Below are 23,465 nucleotides of genomic sequence, written 5' to 3'. Positions count from 1 at the left end.
GAAGGTAGTCTTCATAGGGACACTCAAGTTGTGAAGGTCTTAGGTGAGAAGTTTGACAAAGTGTCGTCAATTTAGGGTGAGCAAAGGACTTCCAACTTACCCTAATCAAAGTTCACGTTCAGTCGAGTGAAACAACAACCATAATAAAATAAGTGTACCAAGCATTTGAGACCACAGGGCTTGAGAAAGCCTTTGTTTAGTGTACTGGCATCCAAGCGAGTGAACTAGCCAAGCTCAAAATTTGTGGGTGCCCCCTCATATATGCCTGTGTGTTGCTATCCCATCTTAAGTTCTGTGTGCTAGAATAAACTTTGTCAACACAAGGCAATTAAATTCACTAGTTAAGCAATGAGGATATAATATTAAAATGTGTCTGATACTTGTAATGGTTTGGTGTACTCCTCATGCCCTTTTCATGGACAACAATTACTACATTGGACAGCTTTTCATCTTATCAGGTTGGAGGTTATTATTGTTGGTGCATAAAAGGTTTAAAGGGGACTTTTAAATTATAGAAATATGTTTGATCACTTGATATCTTTAATATGATATTGAAGAACAATCTTTCGTTTGGTCTCGGATCTTAGGGATATTCAAAAAAAGTTCAGATTTGCGTATAGGTCTACTGTACTTACCTCGGACTGAGTTCTCCTGGTGCGCTTGCAAAGCTGACCATTGGTATCTGCAAAGTTATGGGACGGGTCTGGTCGGCGGGGGCGCGGAACGGTCTAGGGGGCAGCAAAGGGGATCGTAGGGGTGAGTTGATCCCCCGACTGAGGCGCAGAGGTGAGCGGGGCGCCCGCGACACTAGGTTCTGTTCCTCGTCACCGCCCTCCTCGTCCTCCCGAATGGAGGGCAGCTTCTTTACCAGGCCGCCATTACTCTCCCAGTCGGCCTGAGACCCATACAAACACACACATTACATTTGTTACATTTCTTAGCAATGAAAGGAAAATGTATTGTTTATTAAAAAAACACAACTGCACTTAACACGGTCTGTATTAGATATGAAATCAACGTTAAAGCCACGATAATATTATGTACAGTATTAAATCAGCGTGATTCCAACTTGATCTTGGTTTTACTCCCTGGTGCTTTCTATTATCTTTGTGACTGCTTTATTTTTTTCTGTATAGGACAGTTGTCCATGTTAAGCCCTTTGTTACATCTTCAGATGTTGTTAAAGTGATATATAAATCAATATACGTATATTGTATTGAATATTTAATTGAGTAATATATACACAGACCACTAGAGGGAGCACAAAAACTACCAGTGGTTACTCGTACCACAAATTGAAACACACTGGGCAGGGAGATTACTTTTTTATTTGTGGTACCATTATCGATTTTAATGTATTTTAATATTCAATAAATTAAAAAAAAAACAAAAACAAATAATGGTCACAATTTTTGGGGGCGCCCGAGTGACCAGAGGGCCTCAAGCGGAGATAAACTTTCTTATGACTCAATGTACATGTATCAAAATTGAGAGAAAATAATTTCAAGTACAGTACATTTGAAAGCATTTGAAAGTGTTGCGTCACACGCGTGTATGATTTTGAAGTGCGCCTTTCAACACTTTCATGTCTTTCAATTCCTTGATCTCCTTGATGTGCGTATCACCCTGACGCATAGCACACGCTTGCAAATTGTATAAAAGGAGCTGTCGCGGGACAGAGAGATGGGGCGAACCACGGGGCAGAATCATCTCAGACTCACGCCCGGCTCACGCCGGGCGTCGTACGGACATCACAGCACGACTTGCTCAACTCCACGCCACGATCAAGCTCTGCGCGTCACCTGCCTGGGAGATCTGACAACGAACCTACTTACAAATAAAGAGAAACATTCTTTATTGGCGAGCCAGCCCCTCCTCCTCAGCCCAATCAACTCTCCAAATGGAAACACCCAGATTTCCCAGCCGCTCGTGAACCCGGCATCTTCACAGCAAGACCCCTCGAGCCGAGCTCCCGATGGGCCGCCACCACCCGTGGGCGCCCCGACCCACCGTGAAACCTGCCGCACCCTGATGGCCAACATCGTCCAATTCGCCTGGCGACTCTGCAACTAGCTGCATCGTATATGTCCACGATCGCACATCGTCGGACATCGCGTATGTCCACAATCGGACATCGTATATGTCCACGATCGGACATCGTATATGTCCACGATCGGACATCGTCGGACATCGCTTATGTCCACGATCGGACTTCGGGAAGACGCTTCATGGCCGACACGGCCGCCGACGTCAGCGTGCTTCCTCAGCGTCCTGCAGAGCGCCATGGCAGCGCGATCATCGCCACCGTCGCCGATGACCGGCCTGTCCGGGCCCGGCAGCATGGCCAATCCCACGCACCTTCGTCCTCACAATCCCTCATCGATTGTCCGACAACTCACGGTGAGAAGACCTTCCGGCATCGACTCGCCGCGAGGAAAGTTTCCATCGATCGGCTCAAACTGGCAGTCGTAGAGCACTCTTTGCCGTGCTCCCATACGACTTCAGGCACCACGAAACCTCCTCGGCAATCACCCCACCGACGCCTGCCATGCCCGGTGACCGTCATCTTGCCTGGCCTCACCATGTCGCAGAATGACTTTTGTTTTTATTTCTTTTTCCTTCATCGCTTTCACCGACTTCGGATCCAGGAGGGGAGCCCTGTTGCGTCACACGCGTGTATGATTTTGAAGTGAGCCTTTCAACACTTTCATGTCTTTCAATTCCTTGATCTCCTTGATGTGCGTATCACCCTGACGCATAGCACACGCTTGCAAATTGTATAAAAGGAGCTGTCGCGGGACAGAGAGATGGGGCGAACCACGGGGCAGAATCATCTCAGACTCACACCCGGCTCACGCCGGGCGTCGGACGGACATCACGGCACGACTTGCTCAACTCCACGCCACGATCAAGCTCTGCGCGTCACCTGCCTGGGAGATCTGACAACGAACCTACTTACAAATAAAGAGAAACATCAAACTCTTTAAAAGCACAGAGACTAACCCCAGACAACAGTATTGTGTTGCTGATGTGTTTGGAGTCCTTAGTAGACCCCCACTCAACTTGTTCTCATCCATGATCTCATTCTTTTTCAGTCAATACTTAAAAGCTGCTGGATGGCGGAATGAATGCTAATAAGGAAATGGTTACACCCTGAGGCACATACAAGGCTAATTAGAGTATCTTTATTGACTTCCCTCTTGGTCTTTTTTTGGTGTGGTTGGTAGGTCGGTCGGGGGTGCAAGCTTGTTTTGTAAGATGCCTCATTTAACATGACAGATGTGGCCCGAGATTGAAATGTGTTGTGTCATTTCAGGTTAATCACTGCCACACTTTTATGTTAATTACAGCAGAATACTATTTCCAACGCTCACTCATCTTTAAAATAACTGTCATGTGCAAATATAATGAGACAAATTTTTATTGCAAACGTTTTGCATTACATGTATTGTTACCACTCAAACAGAAAAGAAAAACTGAAAAAAAAAAACAATTGCGAGTGTGCTAAAAATAGATAGATATAGATATGCATGTAGCTTTATTGACAATAGATACTGAAATAACACCAATTACTTGAAATACGGAAAAAAATGACAGTCAAATGAAAATTTGTCAAATACAATGAAAGTATTATGAATGAGACAAAAATCTCCACTTGCCTGGAGACCGAGTGTTTTGGAATGCTCGGAAAAATTGATTTCAAAGCGGTACTATCGTACAGTACAGCATGACATTAATTATTCATTGACAATGAAAGTGTTTTGAACAATGGCACCTCTTGCAATCTAAAAACAGAAGCAATGATAATGGCTGCATCTCATGTCTGATCACGCAGACAGATTTATCATTTGCATCTTTCTCTATCTTCATCCCACATCTTTGCCTGATCAGCATCATCTGGTTCACCCCCGCCATCCTCCATCATCTTCCTCCTGTGGCAGTGTGATTTATTTTTAGCTTCTCCATTCTATTCTTAGCTGGCGGCTCCAGAGGCATCCAAAGAGACCCTGCATGTGTAATGTGGGGGCGTGATCCTCAAGTAAGCTCATGCCCAAATTTGCCGTGTGTGTGTGTGTGTGTGTGTGTGTGTGTGTGTGTGTGCGCGTGTGTGTGTTGCTAAATGAAAGTGCATGTGCCTCTGCACATTCAGCACTTATCAATATGAGTGCTTGCCCTTGACTTCCCGAGTGAGAGCAGGCGTAAACGGCAGATGTTCGCCACGTGAGGTGAGGACAGTGCTAATCAATCGTGTTTTCTGTCTGACATGTTGGGAAGATGGTCCCGCCGCAAGTATCTGTTTCACCTCTGATTCTAATGGCTAGAGTATTGAGTACACCTGCATAATATCATGACACCCAGTACAATCACATGTACTGTAGTGTCAAGCTGTCTGTCTATCTAACCATTAATTAATCCATTAATTGATAAATGGATTCTCTATCTACTGTATATGACCACATATTCATCCTTTGTATTCATCCAGCCTTTTATAATGAATTAAGTCAACCCATTCAGCCAGATCCATTCATCTATCAATTCCTTCACTCTTCTAAATATCCTTCAATCATCACTTATTTAGGGTATTTTGAATGAAATTTAAACCACAATTGATACAACAATTATTCACTGACTTTTAAATCTCAGCGTTTATTCAATTAATAAAACTAAAAAATCCCAAACGGCTCCTGGCCATTCACGACCACACGTTGAAAGCCTTATGACTTTGTAAATATGTGAAATTCGAAACTCTTTCATTTTCATTCTGCAACATCCTTTGATGACTTGCATTCTTTGCACACATTCAAACATTGAAGAATTAAAGAAAGACCCTTTTTGTATTATTTATTTGATCGCTTGATAGGTTTTAGGACATACTGATCTAACCTTGGACCTCATATCTTTTGCTATATTATGGAGACATGTCTGTTGGTATCACAAAAGAGTCCTTGGATCATTGTGTCCTTGAATTTTTGAAGTCAAATTGCTTGAATCCTTGTAAACTTAACTTTAATATAATTTGAAAGGACAAGAAAATGAATGAATAACACCTGTAGTAAAATAAAGGCAATTAAAAAACAAAAACATCAAAACAAAGACAAATAATGGATGTCTGGAAAGAGCGTCTGCGGTTCATGCATTGGCCTATTGGAGGCAGTATGGTATCGTGCATGTATTGAGGTAAGAGGAAATTTGCAATGGGAAAGGATAAATAGTGTTTCCACAGGTTGTGTTGAATTTCCGGCTATGAGCATTGAATTCATATATGTTAGGTCTCACGATTTGGTTGAGAGACTCCCGATTTTGACCACAATACTCACAAAACTCACTTTATAAAGCAACTATTGTCACAATACAGACAAAGTGTAACAAAAGAAAATGTAAAAAAACTAAATACATTTTATACTAAATGTATAAATAAACAATGAAAGCATTTTTGTTTTTATTTACTTCCAGTTTACACTTTTATAACACACATTATTTTAACACGCACCACAGAGTTGCGAGAACGAAAATCGACCGATTTAAGATTACTGAAACCTTACATGTATGTGAATGGTAGGTAGGTCAGCATAAGCACGAGCAATGGTTATAAAACATTTATTTTATTAAAATATAATTATAGACACTGCACACTTAGCTCTTACCGAAGCACCGTGGTGCTTTTGGTTTCCTTTTACAATGGCGAACACACACACCTCTGCAAATTATTCATTTTTCTTGGATTATTGCATTCTAAAGATTGAGTGAAGCCAAAATAACAATTGAATTTCAATTCATCATCCAGTCCAACTGCAATCATTCATCAACTGAAACATTAACTGATCCATAATCAATGAATCCGCCCCTTCATCCACCAAGTGGTCCTTGACAGCTCCGATCCATCTTGTTTTAGATGTCTCTAGCTTTCAATAGCAATGCTGACCATGAGCTGAACATTTTAATTAGTTGTGTCAGAGGAAGGAAACATTGAGAATTTGCTGGATAGGGGCCCTCAAGGACCGGAGTTCTACACCTGGCACCTAAACCTTCATTCATTCACCCATTTATCCCGATGCACGTTTCCATCCATAGATGCATTGACCGAAATTCACTCAGCCATCAACCATCAATAATCCATCCATTCAACAGTGCTTCAATCAATCACTCAGTAAACCTAGACTTTTGATAACTCAGCCAAACCCACATCTATCCATCGATACATTAATCTATGAGCTCGATCATTCATCCACTCATCAACCCATCCATCCATCCATGAATCTATGTACTAATTCATCATTTAACTTTTTCAACCATCCATTCAATGGAAGGTGTACCAAATAATGCAGTCGGTAGTGTATGTGATTTATTGTAAATTTAATGAAAATTGATTGTGAATTCGCTCTACCAGCATAAATAAGGAACATACATCTCTCCTGGGCCTCAACTGTTCTCCTCGTGCATAAAACCTTCCTCATGTCAGCACACTTGGAACTGAACAAAAAAAACTGCAGTGGGAGAGAAAGAGGCACACAACCACCTCCCCTCCCCTTCCTGAAGTGGCTGGGTTATTTTTGTCCACCGTGATCCAATCTTAGCAACAGCTTCAGGGGACACAGCCAGCCAGGGAGAGCCCGTGCTTCCCCTCTTCATCTTCCTGCTCTATTTTTAGCAGCAGAACGGCTTCAAAAAGCAGCACTGAGCTATTCTTGGCATTCAGTACTGCAGCAGTACCCGCCACCGCAGTTTATGTGTGTGTGAGACTGCACACTGTAGTGTAAACATCCCAGTGCATGTGTACAAAATTCATATTTACCACATCAGGCATACCCATCATGCGTGACAGCTGCTCTAAAGGTGAGCTTTCATTTTGCATGCCGCTGGTTGCACCTGAAGGTACGTGAAGTTCGTGCGCACACGCAATTACGTATGGGCGCATACGCGCGCATACACACACACACACACACACACACACACACACACACACACACACACACACACACACACACACACACACACACACACACACACACACACACACGCACGCACGCACGCACACTCACCCACACACACATCCGTCACACACGTGCCGATGTGAATGCACATTTTTATTAATCTTTTGTCTTCATCTATATTTGACTCAAAAGATTTTCCTCTCTGACCTCAGTGCTATGGAATGCACTTTAGTGTGATGCAAGCATCCAGTCATCCATTTTCTATACCGCTTCACTTCAATTGGGTCGCATGTAAGCTGGATCCAATCCCAGCTAGTTTCAGAGCACATAAAAACAACCATTCAGAGTCACACTCACATTCAGAACCTTGGAGCTTTGTGAGTCTTGAGCGAATCTATTGTGATTTTTGACATGTAGGATGAAGCTGGTATAATATGAGAAATGTCATTTTCTTAGTTTGTATATTAATGCATTATTGTCTGGTGTATTCTTGAAGAGTTATACGTTTATGTGGATGCATGGCATTAAAAGTGGCCAACTCACATCTGATCCATGGCCCTCACGTAGGTTGTAGGTGAGGTCATGTTGGATCTCACTGATGAACTTCTGGGCATACTCCGGGTAAAGTCGCAACACCTCTCTGAGGCCCTTCAGGCTGATGTACTGAAGGTCGCAGTAGGTCAGCGCCTTGACATTGGCGTTGGTCTTGATCACTTGTTCTTTCGTCAGATAGTCGGAGCCAATCAGATCTCCCTTACCTGCATCAACACAACCCCATTTAATTTGAATATCATGCGAATATAAAACATTCTTCTTGATTTAATTTAAGGTCAATGTACAGATATTATAATGAGCCAAACGGATGTGTAATTGGGCAGTGGTCGATTGTCTGTTCGAGCTTCCTCCATTCTATTCAGCTATGTCATTGAAACTAAATGTGAAAAACATCCCTCGATCCAGCCAGCCAGCCATCCATCCAGCCATTCATGGTACATGAGTGGCTGGATGGTTTATGAGTATAAATACTGGGATGCCTGATGACAAATGACTGGAGAAGTATGGCAGATGAATACATGACGAATGGAAGTGTGTGTGAATGAATAGACGGTCAAATAATATGATTGGTTGGTAAATGCTAGATGATAGATGATAGGATGGACCCAAGATGCCTCAAGAGCAAGGAGTGAAAATCCTTAAGAGGATGATGGATGTCAAAGAGTATAAATGGCTGAAATTATCAATGGCAGATAAAGAGGACTCGTGGATGAAAATGGCTTAAAACAGCTGAATGCAAGATCCCTAAAGAGAATGAATAAATGGTAAATGTTAAAGAGGATGCTAGAGATGAAAGGATGCGCTGATGCAAAACATGGATGGCACATGGAAAGATGGGTGGAAGATGGCTCAAGATGATGACGATAGTTGATGATAGATGCTAAAAAGACGAGATGTACACCAGAAGTGCCAATCAAAATAAGAACCAGAAAGCCTCTAATAGTCCCACAACGGGGACATTTGCAATCGACAGCAGCAACATTAAAAGGGTGCGGGGAGGTCAAAAGATAAAGCATTCGATGCACAAAAAATTGACAGGAGACTGAAATGTAGAAAGGCACAAAAAACTTTCAAAAAAAGAACTGTACATAGTGCAAAGAATAAAAATATATAAAAGTATAAAAAGCATATTTGATATATGAAACGAAATTGACTTGCCATCGCGATCGACTTGTGGTCTCTGAATTGAACTGCGGAAAGTACTTTTTGTCTTGTATTTGTGTGCGATTATTATGATCTATTTTGTGTTCGAGTTTGCCTGTGCACCTGATCAGTTGTTTTGGGCATTGTTTGAATTTGGATGATTCTGGTTTTAGATCTGCATTCTTTGATATAATTCCAATCACCAATGATTCCCCCCCCCCTACCCAAAAAAATAGAGAACAGGACAAAAAAGAGAGGGAGTTAATTGGTTGTTTTGTCGATTTACTTTTCAGTGTTTATGAACTTGAAATACCCACTGTGGCTATTTCTAACTGGTACACTGTGGAACTGTGAAATAATATTTGCCCACTTTCCAATTTCTGGTTTCCTTGAATATTCATCACGGCCAAAGGTTTCAATTCAACAAACCAATTTTAAATGGCTAACCCCGCACTGGGGCTTGTATGGTTGTTGATGCTTCTATCTTGTGGTCAAGTAGGCATCAAATTTGAGCACATTTCAAAATCTGAACAATTCTGGTCATAAGAGAATGTTAATCCATTTGATACTTGTTGCCCAACCTTACCGATCTGTGTCACATTTACGATTAATGGAATAGTCAACATGTATTCTTGTGTATCACTATATGTGTACGGAATTATAATTGGTGCTGCGCAGGAGAGGATGGTGGTAGAAATTAAAAAGTCCCCCACCATGTGGAGGAGGACGAAGCAGCTGAAGGGAGGGTGAAAGAAGTTGAAGCAGAGGAGAGGAAGATGGCAGAAGAGGGAGGGATGAGGAAGGGTGAGAAGAGAAGAAATCAAGCAATTGCACAAACATCTTGTACGCGGCCTTCCCTCCATCTGTTTTTCTGCCTCCCCCTTTCCTCCCCTTGAACGATCTGAATCACACGAATGATGAGCAGCGGCCGAGTTGAAAAGCGCCAGCAGCTTTGGGGAAATCTGCTGTTAATAATTGCTGCAAAACGTTCAAGTGAGCCGCAGACGTAGCTCCAGAAATGACACTGTGCAGACTCAATATATATATATATATATATATATATATATATATATATATATATATATATATATATATATATATATATATATATATATATATATATATATATATATATATATATATATATATATATAGTTTGTGACGTCACGCCAAGACGTCTTGCATTGCTGGAGAATCAAAACAATGGCTTCGGATTCGGAGAATATTCTTTCTTGTTACACATCCATTTATGAATATGATTCACATAGTTCTGAAGAGGAAAGAATACATGTTTGCAATCGATTAAATAATTTATTCCGTGCCATTTTGAGGCAACATTGGGGGGAAATGTCTCACCCAAAAAGAGGCAGAAAATAGCCACCGAGCTCCTGTGATGAAGAATCAGCCTGTTTCCACAGGCTGATAAATTCCTTACATGGAGCTTGGACGCCCTCTTCTGGCTCTTTCTGGTGCAACACAAGGTTTTCAGACCAAACACACATTGACGTGATGGAAGGACTGCTACAATGTGTCCTTTTTTCGGTCAGGGGCGTCCCTTCAGTGACGTCACGTACGGACTCGTCATCAACTCAAAAACAAGACTTCCGGAATATTCAGCACAACTCTTAAAACGTAAAATATAGCTATATGTGGTGGAATCTTTGCCAAAATCGAACTGTATAGCTTAGCAGTTTTTTTTTTTTTTTTTTGACAACGATACTAGTGCAGTGTGTTCTACCGGAAACAAATTCCTTGTGTGTTCTACATACTTGGCAATAAAGATGATTCTGATTCTGATTCTGAAATACGCTCAGTAGAAGTCATTTGAAGTCATTTTACAAATTATGGACACAACTTGTCCGGAGATCTCGGTTGTCCTTTAAATGATGATATATGAGATAAAAATAATCCCAGTGGTGTCATATAAACAACACTGACTAAATAAAAATTAAAAATGATACAATTTCAAACATACATTTATTGTACATTATTTTGATTCAAACCATTTACCAAATACATTTATTCTGCGGCCTTGGAGTTGAAATTGTCAGTGCACTGCACTGATTTACTACCATGCTGCAAGTTACTGTGAACAGATGTAAAGGTTACATCATCGATCATCACCATTCTCGCATTAAGGCATGCGCATTTCATTGAAGTTAAAGAAAAGGTCGACATTTGGGAAGGGGTAAAAAAAAAAGAGAAAAACAGATATCCTGCTTTGTAAGGGGGTATTTTTTCGCATGGGACAAACTTACTTGGATAAGAAGCGAAACGTCCGACATCTTCAAAGAAGTACAGATGACGGCTGAAGAAACCTTTTCATTATTTAAAGTTGTCACTGTGTTTGTAGAGTTGCCCGGTGGTTCAGTGGTTTATAAAAAAAACGTATCACAATCGATCAATAACACCCAGAAGCCCAAAGACAAAACAATCCTGAATTGAATTTATGAATTGTTTTGTAATGTTACAAAAGTATTCTGCTAAATTTTCAAATGGCATTTTGTTGACACAGCATATATAAAACACTTTCTAAAGTGCAGTATTGTACTTTTATAACACAAATTATTAGTATTTGCAGAGATTATTGAATTATTTAAAGTTGTCACTGTGTTTGTAGAGTTGCATGGTGGTTCAGTGGTTTAGCACGTAGACCTCACAGTGAATAGCGACCGGGTTTAAATCCAGCTCTGGCCACCCTATGTGGAATTTACATGTTCTTTCCGGGCCTGCGTGGCTTTTCTATGGGTACTCTGGTTTCCTCCTACATTCTAAAATTGTGTGGCAGACAACGAGTGTGGATTGTTGTTCATCTCCATGTGCCCAATGATTACACATGGAGACGCGACCTTTGTGAGGATAAATCACATCGGAAAATGGATGGCTGTATCAGTGTGTGTAATTGATAGGGTCATTTTTTTACACATTCGTAAACATCTGCTGTTACTTTAATATCTATTTAGTTTAGTCGAATTGTGACCTCCCACTTTTAGTAGCTTATAGCTGATAGGCTCTTTTGTAATGCCCTGTACAACCACCTCAAGTAAGGGAGGGGCGATCTCCCTCTTGCCTCCGTTACATTTGGGAGAAACATGCTTTTGTGCCATCCCGAAGATTAAATAATCCTTTTGCTTCTGACTTGGATCCTGCTTGATTTTTCCATTCAAACAAGTGATTACTCGTAAATCACAAAGTTGAACCTATCAGTAATTGCCAATGTGAAGTTTGTTGAAGAAGGAGAGGGCATAACTGGAGTAGGTGCTGAACTCCCACCGGTTGGTAAATAAGGTGTGAAACAGAGGCCATGTGTGGTGTGCAGCAGTTCAATGAGGTCCTGGAGGACTGGCAATAGTGATGAAGTGTTTTGAAAGCAAGGAAAATGACTTTGCATTGAGGAATAAGGAGCCAGTGGAGGTTTTTGAGGACAAGGCTGTTGTGTTCAAGGGCCAGGGTAAGTTGATGAGAGTTTCTGATGAGCAGAAGTTATTTATAGGAGTGCTGGATTTTCTGGTGAATAAGGCAACAAGCATTATAAGGTGCTACAGTAGAGGCTGAAGTTTCGCACTACTTTTACGGCGGGAATTAAGTCGTGGCTGCTGAGTGTATTTGCGAGACCTGTTGTGGATCAATATTAATTCACATATAAGGTGCAGGGCCATCTTTTGAAGAAAATGAAGGCTTTTGGGTGCACCTTATACACCGGAAAAAAACTGTACAATGAAAGATTTATAAAACAGGACACTTGCGCATCACTCACTCAAAAAGTACAGATGACGGCTGAAGAAACCTTCTCATCGATGGACCACTCCTGTACGACTGAGAGCTTACACAGACGTATTGCTGCCAACTTTGGGAGAGACATCCTTTTGCTGGTCCGTAACTTAGAAAAGGCCACCTTTAAATTATCAGACTTAAAGAACCACCTCAGATTCAATCTTAGATGTAGACAGAGCCGGTTAATTCCTAAATGCTTGAAGCAAGCACCCCTGGAACCCGGATACTTAGCCGATAAAATGCAACAAAATTATACTAGGAAAATACTAAATTTGCGAATTAGGAGACTTAACATAGAGATAAAAAACAAACAGTCAGAAATAGAAACTTATTATCAGCGATTACAAACTAAACTTACCCACAAAATCTATCAGGAAGTGTGTGAATTTACTAAATCCGGATATATGAGGCACCACAGCAAAACCAAAGAGAAACAAAAGGTTAAATTTCAAAAATTACTTTTACTGAAACAATCTCAGCTCCTGGTAAACCCGCGAACAATTAGGAATGAGCAGATTTCAAGGGAGAATTGGATAAAAAATTTGTCAGACAGAGATCTCTCAGAGACAGAAAAGGCGGTACTTACCAAAGGTTTACATTTCTCAGTAACTCCTAAAACAATACCTACAATAGATTACATCACAGCTACTGAATAATTTAAATAATTAATAATTAATTAATAATTAAATAATTAAAAATAACAAACTTTCGTATGCAGAGGCAGATGATCTACGCATTAAAATATCAGCCCTTCTCAGTAGTGCCAAATTACCTCCGTCCAACATAACATTAGAAGAGAGAAAGGCATTAACTACTCTACAAAAAGACAAAAATATTACTATTTTGCCAGCAGACAAGGGTAGGTGTACAGTGCTTCACATTAGGATGATGAAGACAAAATAAATAGGTTAATCAGTGATTCTAACACTTATGATCAACTAAAAAGGGAAATTAGAGACTGTCTCCAAAAGTTACAGAAAGGAAAACGTACAAACAGATGTATTTTAGATGATACCCGGGAGAGGCCACGCCGTGTATCTATGGCCTGCCAAAAATACATAAAGAAGGGTTCCCCCTCAGACCCATTGTTTGTAGCATTGACTCTTCTACATACAATGTAGCCAAATATTTAAAAACTATCTTAGCTCCGTTGGTTGGTAACACAGAATATCACGTAGAGAACACCACAGGGTTTGTAGAGAGGATCAAAAACCTCATATTGGAACCTGAGGAAACTTTGGCATCTTACGATGTGACTTCTCTGTTTACATCTGTCCCAACTCCAGCAGCAGTCTCAGTGGTGAGGACGAGACTGCTGGGGGACGTTTTTCTGCATGAAAGAACCAAACTTAAACCGGATCACATCTGCCAATTATTGGAAATCTGCCTTAATACTACGTATTTTCAATTTCGGGAGACATTTTATAAACAAATTCATGGTTGTGCTATGGGCTCACCAGTTTCACCCATAGTGGCTAATCTGTACATGGAAGAGATGGAGAAACAGGCCCTCACATCCTTCCCGGGGACAAAACCTAGACACTGGTTTAGATATGTGGACGATACTTTTGTCATAATTAAAAAACAAGATATTCAATCCTTCACAGATCACCTCAACTCTGTAGACATCAACATTAAATTTACTCGTGAGGACATTAAAGAGAACCAACTAGCCTTCTTGGATTGTAAAGTAATGCGCACCAAATCCAGCAGACATTTAAACAGCTTCTTCCCCCAAGCCATTAACTCTTTGAACTCTTTGAACTCTTTCAACAGTAGCCAAAATGGAACTGTATAGTGCCACTTAGCAGTTTTTTTTGACGACGATACTAGTGCAGCGTGTTCTACCGGAAACAAATTCCTTGTGTGTTCTACATACTTGGCAATAAAGATGATTCTGATTCTGATTCTGATTCTAATTATAAAAGAGGACAGAGCGCTAAAAACAGAAGTCTTTAGGAAGGCTGCGCACACTGACCAATACTTACTTCTTGACTCTAACCACCCTTTACAACACAAACTAGGAGTTATCAGAACCCTCCAGCATAGGGCTAAACTAATACCAACTAGCATTGAAGGTAGAGAAAAGGAGTCAAAACATATCAGGAGAGCACTCACTAACTGTGGGTACCCTCAGTGGTCATTCAACAAATGTCAGAAAGTAAGAATAGGGAATGAAACCAAAAATTATCAAGATACAAAAAGGAGAGGAGTAGCAGTACCTTACATTGCAGGAGTTTCTGAAAAATTACAAAGAGTCCTTTGGCAACACAAAATTCATACTTATTTCAAACCGATAAACACGTTAAGGCAAAAATGAGTGCATCCAAAAGATAGGCTACCAAATGAAAAACAAAGTAATGTAGTTTATTCAATACATTGTAAGAATGAAAATTGTAAAGAGCAGTACATTGGGGAGACTCAACACATTCTCAAAAAAAGACTTTATCAACATTGCAGGGATAATACTAGTGGGCCTCAATCGGCAGTACATTTGCACCTAAAAGCTAGCAACCACTCATTTGACGACAATGAGGTTAAAATCTTAGCGAAAGAACATAGATGGTTTGAAAGTAGGGTAAAAGAAGCGATTCTCATAAAACAATTAAATCCTTCATTAAACCGGTCTGGTGGGGGTGAGGTTCAATTTGGATCGTTCATACAATAGCCTGCTTAAGCAACACAGGTTAGGCAACATTCGTAATGCTGATGAGGTGATACTGGTGGGAGTGGGGCAAATAGGCCAGTCGTTAGTCAGGAATGTAGGAACAATCAGTGGTGCCACAGGGAGTGGTCCTCTGCTCCCCCCAACCTGAGAGTAGGGACCTATCATAGCTGTGTCCGGCGCCGCCATGTCTGGACATTAGGGATAAATAAATAGGGCCGATACGACCAGTGAGACTTTAGTTCGCTGACGAAGCCTCTTGGATAGGAGGTGAAACGTCCGACAACTTCAAAAAGTACAGATGACGGCTGAAGAAACCTTCTCATTGATGCACCACTCATGTACGACTGAGAGCTTACACAGACGTATCACTCACTCAACTAAAAAGTGAAGTCCAGCATTTCCAATGTTTGCATATTCTGTGACCCCATTGTGTATTTGGCCAAACACAGTACAGCATGACAATGGTGTAAAAGAGTAGAAAACACATACATTAAAATCTACAAAGACATTCACCAAACAATCTTTTCTTTACATTAACCGGTGCCTGAAACTCATGACAAAAAGTTACCGGACACCAGGGCAGACAACTCTGAAAAGTTGCCTTTTTTCACAACTTGAAACACAATAAGACGACTAATCGCAAAAAAAAAAACATTGTTGCAAAGTATTAAGGATTGATAATCAGAACATATACATAACAACACTTTAAAATTAAGTAATTGATGTACCTCCCACAAATGCTGCCTTGCTTAATTTGTCGTAAAAAGCCCTTGCTGATGATTTTGCTCCAGTTGTCGTTTGTCCATACTCCATTCGTCATATTGCACAATGCAATGTTTGCGTTGTGTCGTCTGCTACAAGCCACGTGAACTCCTCTTTACGTTTTGTAGCGTCATCAATTTTGTTAGCTTCTTTTGAATCTTTCTCCTGGGGTTGAGGTTTTGGCTTGATTCCTAACCACTTATCCATTTTTCTTGTGTTCTCTGTGCGTCTACTTTGGAAAATGATATGCAAATGCACCTGGAAGCACAAAGTTATTCAATACAGGCTTCTGATTGGCTGACGAGTATGGACATGCCAAACAAATCGAATTGCCAAACGAATCGAAATTCTGAAATTGCCACCCGGGCGAGACGTTCTGTAAGTTGTACGCCCGACGTAAAAGTGGCACGCCCCGGGCGCCCGGGCAGTTGTTCTTTCAGACACTGCATTAGCAATGCAAATGTTTATTGCTGACTTGATCACATCAAAAGAAGGTAAATCAATCACAGCCCAATTGAGACTTATACTACAGATGGAGAACGAACTTCTTTGGTTCGAAGAAAAATATTGAGTCACTGACAGAGTTTCCTCACTCTGGACATGCCTCAAACTGTTCAGGAGTGTACTGTTCAGCATCAACGTCAGACAGAGCATGTGAGTCTGTTCATGGCCCTCCCTGAACTAATAGTACAGTAGTGTCCATTGTTATTCTCCTCTTGCAGGGAGTGATGAAGCTTGGTGCTTCATCACCTTCAGCAAGTATGGCAGCATTCTTTTCTTCACATTAACATGCAAACGGTCATTGCTGATTTGTGTTGTTCACACCAGTTTGCCTGATTTGCAGATCAATGGTGAAACTAATCCAGTTATTTGGCTGCCCTTTGGGTGAGTCTATGTAGGAAAGACAAATGGTTTGGCTGAGGAACTCCGAGTGATAAACCGTAGTTTCACTGTACCTACTTGCATTCAATTTTCTCAAGGATTGACAGTGCATCTTCTAATCTAATTCACTTTATTTATGGATCAATATTCTGATTTCTTGAACATAGTCTATTAAATGTTCTGTATAACAGTGGTGGTTGTGTAAACTCAATATAATAATTCTGTATTGTATTTTACTGTATTCCAAATTTCGGACGAAGGCGGAAGTATACGCCGAAACATGTCAGGTATTTGAACACGTACAATACACTGTCTGTAAGAAAAGGTCTGTTTTAAATTAGATATCAAATAGACAGGATGAACGTAATACAACTATACTGTATTCCCTTTTTAAGACCTGCCTCTAGTAGATGCCTAATGCAACTGCAGCCACTATTGCAGTTTCTATTCTATGCGCTTTACGATGTGGTGCACCGTATTTCTAAAAATGATGTTTGTAAAATAGGCCATTCACTGAAGGAGCACCTTGCCTTTTTCTCCATTTGTATTGCCTTACAGGTATTGTTCAATCTTTTACAATAAAACGAGATACGAATACTGTATTCAAATTGTATGCTGATGGTTACAAAAATCGAGTATAATCGGAATAAGCAAAAATCATGATCGGCAGGTCACATTTTTTAAAGTTCAGGATTGGTTGTCACCTTTAAAATTGTTATCGGTAAAGCCTGAGTTAATGCTGCAAGATTTGAACACAGAGAGCTCTGCCAGTGATGTGGAAGATGTTTCCATACAGTGGAGAACAATGGACCGATTGTGTTCCTGCAAACTAAAAAACAAAAAAATAAGAGACAAAGATAGTCCCCAATAAAGGTAAATATGTGCCTTTCTTATTAGAACATACATTAGGTTTGATGTAAACTGAACCAAGCAAACCGATCAGTTTTTATGTTACAATGGAAATGACCAAAAAAACGCTCACTGCAAACAAAAACACAATAGTATTTTTTTTAGTATGAGTCGGGGAAAGGTGTGATGGGTCCAAGCAGATTTGTGTGTATACTTTCCAGCATTAATAATCCAGGGACATACATAATTTAATATTTCATTCATTTTTAATAACAGCACAGCCCCATGCCGCATCGATTGATGTGTGCTTGTATGTCCCAATCAAAAGCAAATACATCCAAGGCCTTTGGCATTTGGACATATATCCATTTCGCCTTACACGTACGCATGTGCACCTGTGCAGATTGAAACCAACACATGCATGCAAACACCATTAATACAACCGATCTTGACCTTTTCGTGAAGTGATGTCAGAGACATGTGGATATATCCTCACAAACTGGTAGACATACACGCACAGACACATAAAAAGGGGCGGGGTGATGGTAGAGACCTTCCACACAAAATTCAAATGCGGTTTGCTGTATCAGTGCGAAACAGGGAGTGAAACAGCCTAAGGTAATTCGTGTGCAGACAAGTGCACCTTAAATTTGACCACCCCCAATAAATGTTCCAACCCCAACCCACCCCCCAAAAATGTTTTACATTGAAACCTGTTTCTCTGTCTCTCGCTCTCTCTCTCTCTCTCTCTCTCTCTCTCTCTCTCTCTCTCTCTCTCTCTCTCTCTCTCTCTCTCTCTCTCTCTCTCTCTCTCTCTCTCTCTCTCTCTCTCTCTCTCTCTCGCTCTTTCACTCCCTCTCGCTCTCTGGGACTCTCGCATTCTCTCTCGCTCTCTTGCACTCTCTCTTGCTCTCTCTATTTAATGGATGTATGGAAATATTCATGGTGTAATATACACCAGCCTTAGGCATGACAGCAGTTTGGACTGCCGTTGTGCACATTGAATGGAATCATATCGATGTATCTTGACCAAATAATTATTCAACTTTGCAGTTTTTATTGTTCCAAGCTCTTTTGTTTGGTTTATTGCAAACTGAAATTTTAATTCAGAGGCGTTTGACAGCTTCAGTAAACTGAAAAAGAGAGGTGCAACAGTCGCTTTGTAATGGAATTTTAATGTATTAATTAAACCTTTTAAAACCAATGCATTTCTTCTGTTACTGTTTTTCTTTACAAAAACATAAAAAAATACATTTTTTTTAATGGCAGCTCATTGACCAATGCTCAATTAATTTTAATACTGAGCAAAGACACAGGTAAAAAAAAATCACCACATGACCACAATGAAAATTTGAAGTATTTGCACAGCCTGCCCACCCATCAAGTGTAAAATGAAAAACAACTACAAATACATTTTATTTTTTCAGAATTTTAGAGGTGTCTTTTTGGGGATGTGCCTATAACATGTACCACATACAGTGGTTGGATGGAAACATGGACTCCTTCCTCCATGATTTAATGTCCTTTTTACTTGACTTATAATCAGGGCACACTTGATTTTTTCATACTCAGCAAGTACAAGCAAAAGCCAATTGGAACCCCCCTTTTCAAGAACTATCATATATAATGTCATAGTAAGAACTATATTGATTTGTAATCATGTTGATACAAAGTGCTCAAAGCAGCCAAAGTCAAACTGCTGCACGTTTTTACACACATAGACACACTCAGCTCACTTGGGTAAATACACATTTTTGCACAAATGAGTACCTTATACGATTCACAAGGAGCTAATTAAGTAGATGACCTGCAATGGCCATGACACTTATTATGACTCTTAATGACTATGTCAAAGTTAGTACAAGTGTACTCACCCAGTATGGCGAGAACAGTGTTGTCTTTCAGGACTTCCATGGAACCTGAACACACAAAGTAGATGGCCTGCAAGGCATCCCCTTGCCGGATGAGAAACTCCCCGGGCGCACAGAACGATGTCTTGATGATGAGCGACAGCGAGCGCAGGCACCCCCTGCTGGCTGATTCAAATAGCGGGAGCTGAAGTAGCTCCTTGTTTAGGTGCATGGCGATGTCAGCCCGTAGTTCATCGGGGAAATCCTTCAGGAGCTGAAAAGAGATCCAAAGTTTTCTCCTGTACTTAAATTAGCCAAGCAGCATTCATTTGCAATGAAGATGTAGAGGACGTGGAACCGTCCAACAAAGTCATAAGGTAAGCAGAGCTGCAATGTTTTTTGTTGGATTCAGAAATTAGTATGAGGGAACAGTGTTGGCTGCTGAAAACGGGAGTAAATAGGGGTGCGGGCATATTTGTTTTGTGATATTTTTTTGGATGTTTCAGCTGTGCTTCTCACCGAATCAACTCACCTCACTGACGTCAATGCCATTGTTGACAGACCAGGTTGTCTGGAAACACTCCAGCATGCGTTGCTCGAGAGCTTTGGGTAACCGGTGCACCCTGATGAAATCCTTCAAGTCTTTGGTGCGCGTGTGGTAGAGTGAGCGACGTGAGTACATCCTCTGGATGATGGCGGTCACATTGCCAAACACCACGGCGTGCATCAGCGCTGAGAAAGAAAAAAAAAACAGTTGAGTGAAGCTGCCATGATAGAACCTTTCCAATAGCATTTACAATATGGCTTGCCATGTGATTTTAATAACAGAGCAATGTGTTGCTGCTCACCTGCACTAAAACTTATCCTGTGACTCTAATGTGTCCTTGAGAGCTTTGAAAGGTACTTCTAAATTAAATGTTGCCATTATTATTATTATTATTATTATTATTATTATTATTATTATTATTATTATTATTATTATGATGTGCAACACCAACAAAAAAGGTCAGATCTTCAGTTCAGTACTTCCATCTGAAAAAAAAAATCTCCACCAATGGTATGGCGAAGATCCAACCTGTGACCTACGTCCAACTCCAGCAACTCTCAAACACATCCTGACCGGTTGTAAGACCAGCCTCACACAAGGCCGCTACACCTGGAGGCACAACCAGGTCCTGAAGAGTTTGGCAGTTGTCCTCGAGAGCAAGAGGTATACCATCAACTCCTTGCCCATGAGAGCCACCACTTCCAGCACAGGACCATTGACTTTTATCCGAGAGGGAGAGAAAAAGCCCAACCATCCTCCTGCAAAACTAGAGGTTGGACAGCTATCCATGGCCCGGGATTGGAAGATGCGGGTTGACATTGGCCAGCAATTGGTTTTCCCAGCGGAGATTGCAGCCACCACCCTAAGACCAGACTTGGTGCTCTGGTCCCCTTCACTCAAGGCTGTCTACATCACAGACCTCACAGGTCTGTGGGAAAACTCAGTTGAAGAGGCCTATGAGCGCAAGAAGCTGCGCTACACAGAACTCGCAGTGGATGCGCAACAGCAAGGATGGAAAGCCAAGGTCTAGTTGGTTTGTGGCTTCCTCCACCATCAAACTGCTGAAAGACCTGGGCATCCATGGACAGGCTCTGCGGCACACAGTTAGATCACTCTCCGAAGCGGCAGAAAGAAGCAGCCACTGGATCTGGATGAAGAGGAAGGACCCTTGTGGGGCTCATAGGTCAGCAACCTAAGACCCCCCCCCCCCCCACCAGCTTCTCAACATCTGATTGGGCCATGGGACACAAGCGCGGGCGTGATCAACCTGTCGCTGGCCACCATCGATGAGGGTGTCTAGTGATTAAAAGGCCGAAACACCCAATGATTCTTTGGAGCACTACTGATGATGTGTCCCAAATTTACAACCTTCCCAACCCTGAGGCACAGCTCCCACACCACTCTCAACATCAAGGCTAACTCTCATGTGAGGACCATCCATTGGCACAAAAGGACAGAATAACATCATGTCCAGTGTTTCATGATTCTGTATTTAGGCCTTCAGAGAAGATCTTTGCCTTCACATGAAACAAAAAAAGGCCTGTGAAGTTTCTGCATTACAGACATATTCCTCGCTGTGGCAATAAAGCAGCGTTTTTGCCATCAGAAATTAGTAGAATGTTATGTATAACAATTTCACATCAGCAGCAAGACACAAAAACAAGAATACAGTGATACCTTGGCTTACGGACTTAATTGGTTCCCAGACAGAGTGTGTAAGGCGAAAAGTGTGTATCCCAAAAATTATCCCATAGGAAACCATTAAAATCAGAATAATCCATTCCCAGGTCACCATAAAACATAATTTTCTACTTTCTAATTTTCTAAGTCCTAAAAGTACACAAAATCTACCTTATTTTATGTATAATAAATGTGCAATGGTATTATAATTAAAGAAATAAACTGTAGCTCTGGGTTGTACGTCTTGGAAGTTGTGATATTGCAACAGCAACAGATGCAAGCAGACACACTAGAAACATCATTAATAGCTGGTTCCCTTGCTTGTCTTTTCATTTCAAATTGAACTGATGGCTAGTGCGGCTTATGTGTGGAGCCTGATTGATGGGAATTTTAATCTTGCAGTCTACACTCTGCCTTTGAACTATCAAAGTTGAAACGAGTCCAAATTTCACTCTTTTTTATCCATTTCGTCACTCTCTTTCATCTGTCTGTCTCTTTAATGTTCAAACCACATTCCCTCACTGCTGCGTTCTTGACCAATCAGGTCGCTTTAACCGAAGACTGGGGTCGGGGAATAGAGGACCAAAACAAGCTGGCTGCCAAACGGGCTCGTTCGCGAACAAAACATCGCTCATTGTGGCAGCTCCGTGTGTATCCCGAAAAATGGTTCCTCTGCCAAGGTAAAACTGTCATAAATTTTACGTTCGTAAGCCAAGTGGTCCATAAACCGAGGTTTCACTGTATTGTCTTTTCATTATCCGCCAGTTTAATACTGGGCACACTACCATTGAAGAAAAAATGTTTTGATTTGATTTTCGTCATGACATGGACATTGGGTTGAAGCGACTGCAGAGCGACCACATGGAGCTCATCATCAGGACAATTTTCAGTTGGATTAATTAAGAGGTTGCCTCAGTTAGGTTCCTTTCACTCTGTCTCTTTTCACTTTCCAATTCTCATTCTATCAGCAGGAGTCAGCTTGTTAAAAACCAACGGGGGCATTTTTTTTTGCTTGAACGAATTGAAAGATGGGACGATTTCTGCAGCAAACAAATTAATGATGGGACCAGAATGCCAAGTGGTAAAGTTATTGATAACAAACTTGGGGATTATACATTACAAAAGTAACAGAGCAGAGTAATATTTTACATTTTGATTGTCAAAAAAAAGGACAATCACAACATAGCTCATTTTTTGTGAGATTATTTCACTTACTGGTTTGCAGCATGTCAAGGCCATAAAACGGAACATATACAGATTGTTTTTTCTGCATTTTTGGCCACGACATTCAACAAGGAGCAAACTGTGCTGAGCCATTGTGGTTTTTCAACAGCACGAATATGCCAGCACTGTTTTTGATTGGGAGGAATCTCAGTGCCATTTGACTGTTAGCTCTGGGGCGATTATTCTTTTTTTGCGCGTGTCATGGGCAGCATTTTCACAGCACCGCTTTGTTCAGCGGAAAGGTCGGTGCCATTGGACAGTCTGCGGCAGGATGGATGCATGGCTTGAGGAGCCCGTGATGGAGAAGAAAGTAGCGTCAGCGCAGAGCGCCGATGCGTATGTGGAACTGTGGCGGCTTGGAATTGACGTGGATTTATGTGGTACAGGAGATGTCGCTTTTTGTCAATGGATGCCACAGCTTCATTTGCTTTTAACATTTAGCTTGCAGTAGACATGCACATTCCACCAAGACATCCCTAATCCACTGTTGAAAAGGACACTCTGATCCTCTCCTCTTGTCACGTCTGCTCGAGGAGTGGCGACAGGACTCGAGGGACGACGGAAGGTGGGTAAGGTCGGATCCAAAATACACGGTGGCG

General features: G+C 41.2%; 1 protein-coding gene across 2 annotated transcripts in view; it reads right to left on the bottom strand.

The window, feature by feature from the left end:
• kcnh3 (potassium voltage-gated channel, subfamily H (eag-related), member 3) overlaps positions 1 to 23,465 on the bottom strand; it is a 134,105-nt gene that overhangs the window by 4,832 nt on the left and 105,808 nt on the right. For both annotated transcript variants that reach the window (XM_089002237.1, XM_089002238.1), the window contains 4 exons: positions 19,948 to 20,147; positions 19,440 to 19,689; positions 7,476 to 7,690; positions 636 to 895 (listed from right to left, as the gene is read on the bottom strand). In XM_089002237.1, coding sequence (XP_088858363.1) covers positions 636 to 895; positions 7,476 to 7,690; positions 19,440 to 19,689; positions 19,948 to 20,147 — 925 coding nt within the window. The remainder of the gene's footprint in view (positions 1 to 635; positions 896 to 7,475; positions 7,691 to 19,439; positions 19,690 to 19,947; positions 20,148 to 23,465) is intronic.

Source organism: Hippocampus bargibanti, linkage group LG08, assembly GCF_051943395.1.
Source record: "Hippocampus bargibanti isolate YZ-2025 linkage group LG08, ASM5194339v1, whole genome shotgun sequence".
Lineage (NCBI taxonomy): Eukaryota > Metazoa > Chordata > Actinopteri > Syngnathiformes > Syngnathidae > Hippocampus > Hippocampus bargibanti.
The sequence above is the reverse complement of the archived record's forward strand: the minus strand, read 5'-3'. Positions and strand labels throughout refer to the sequence as shown.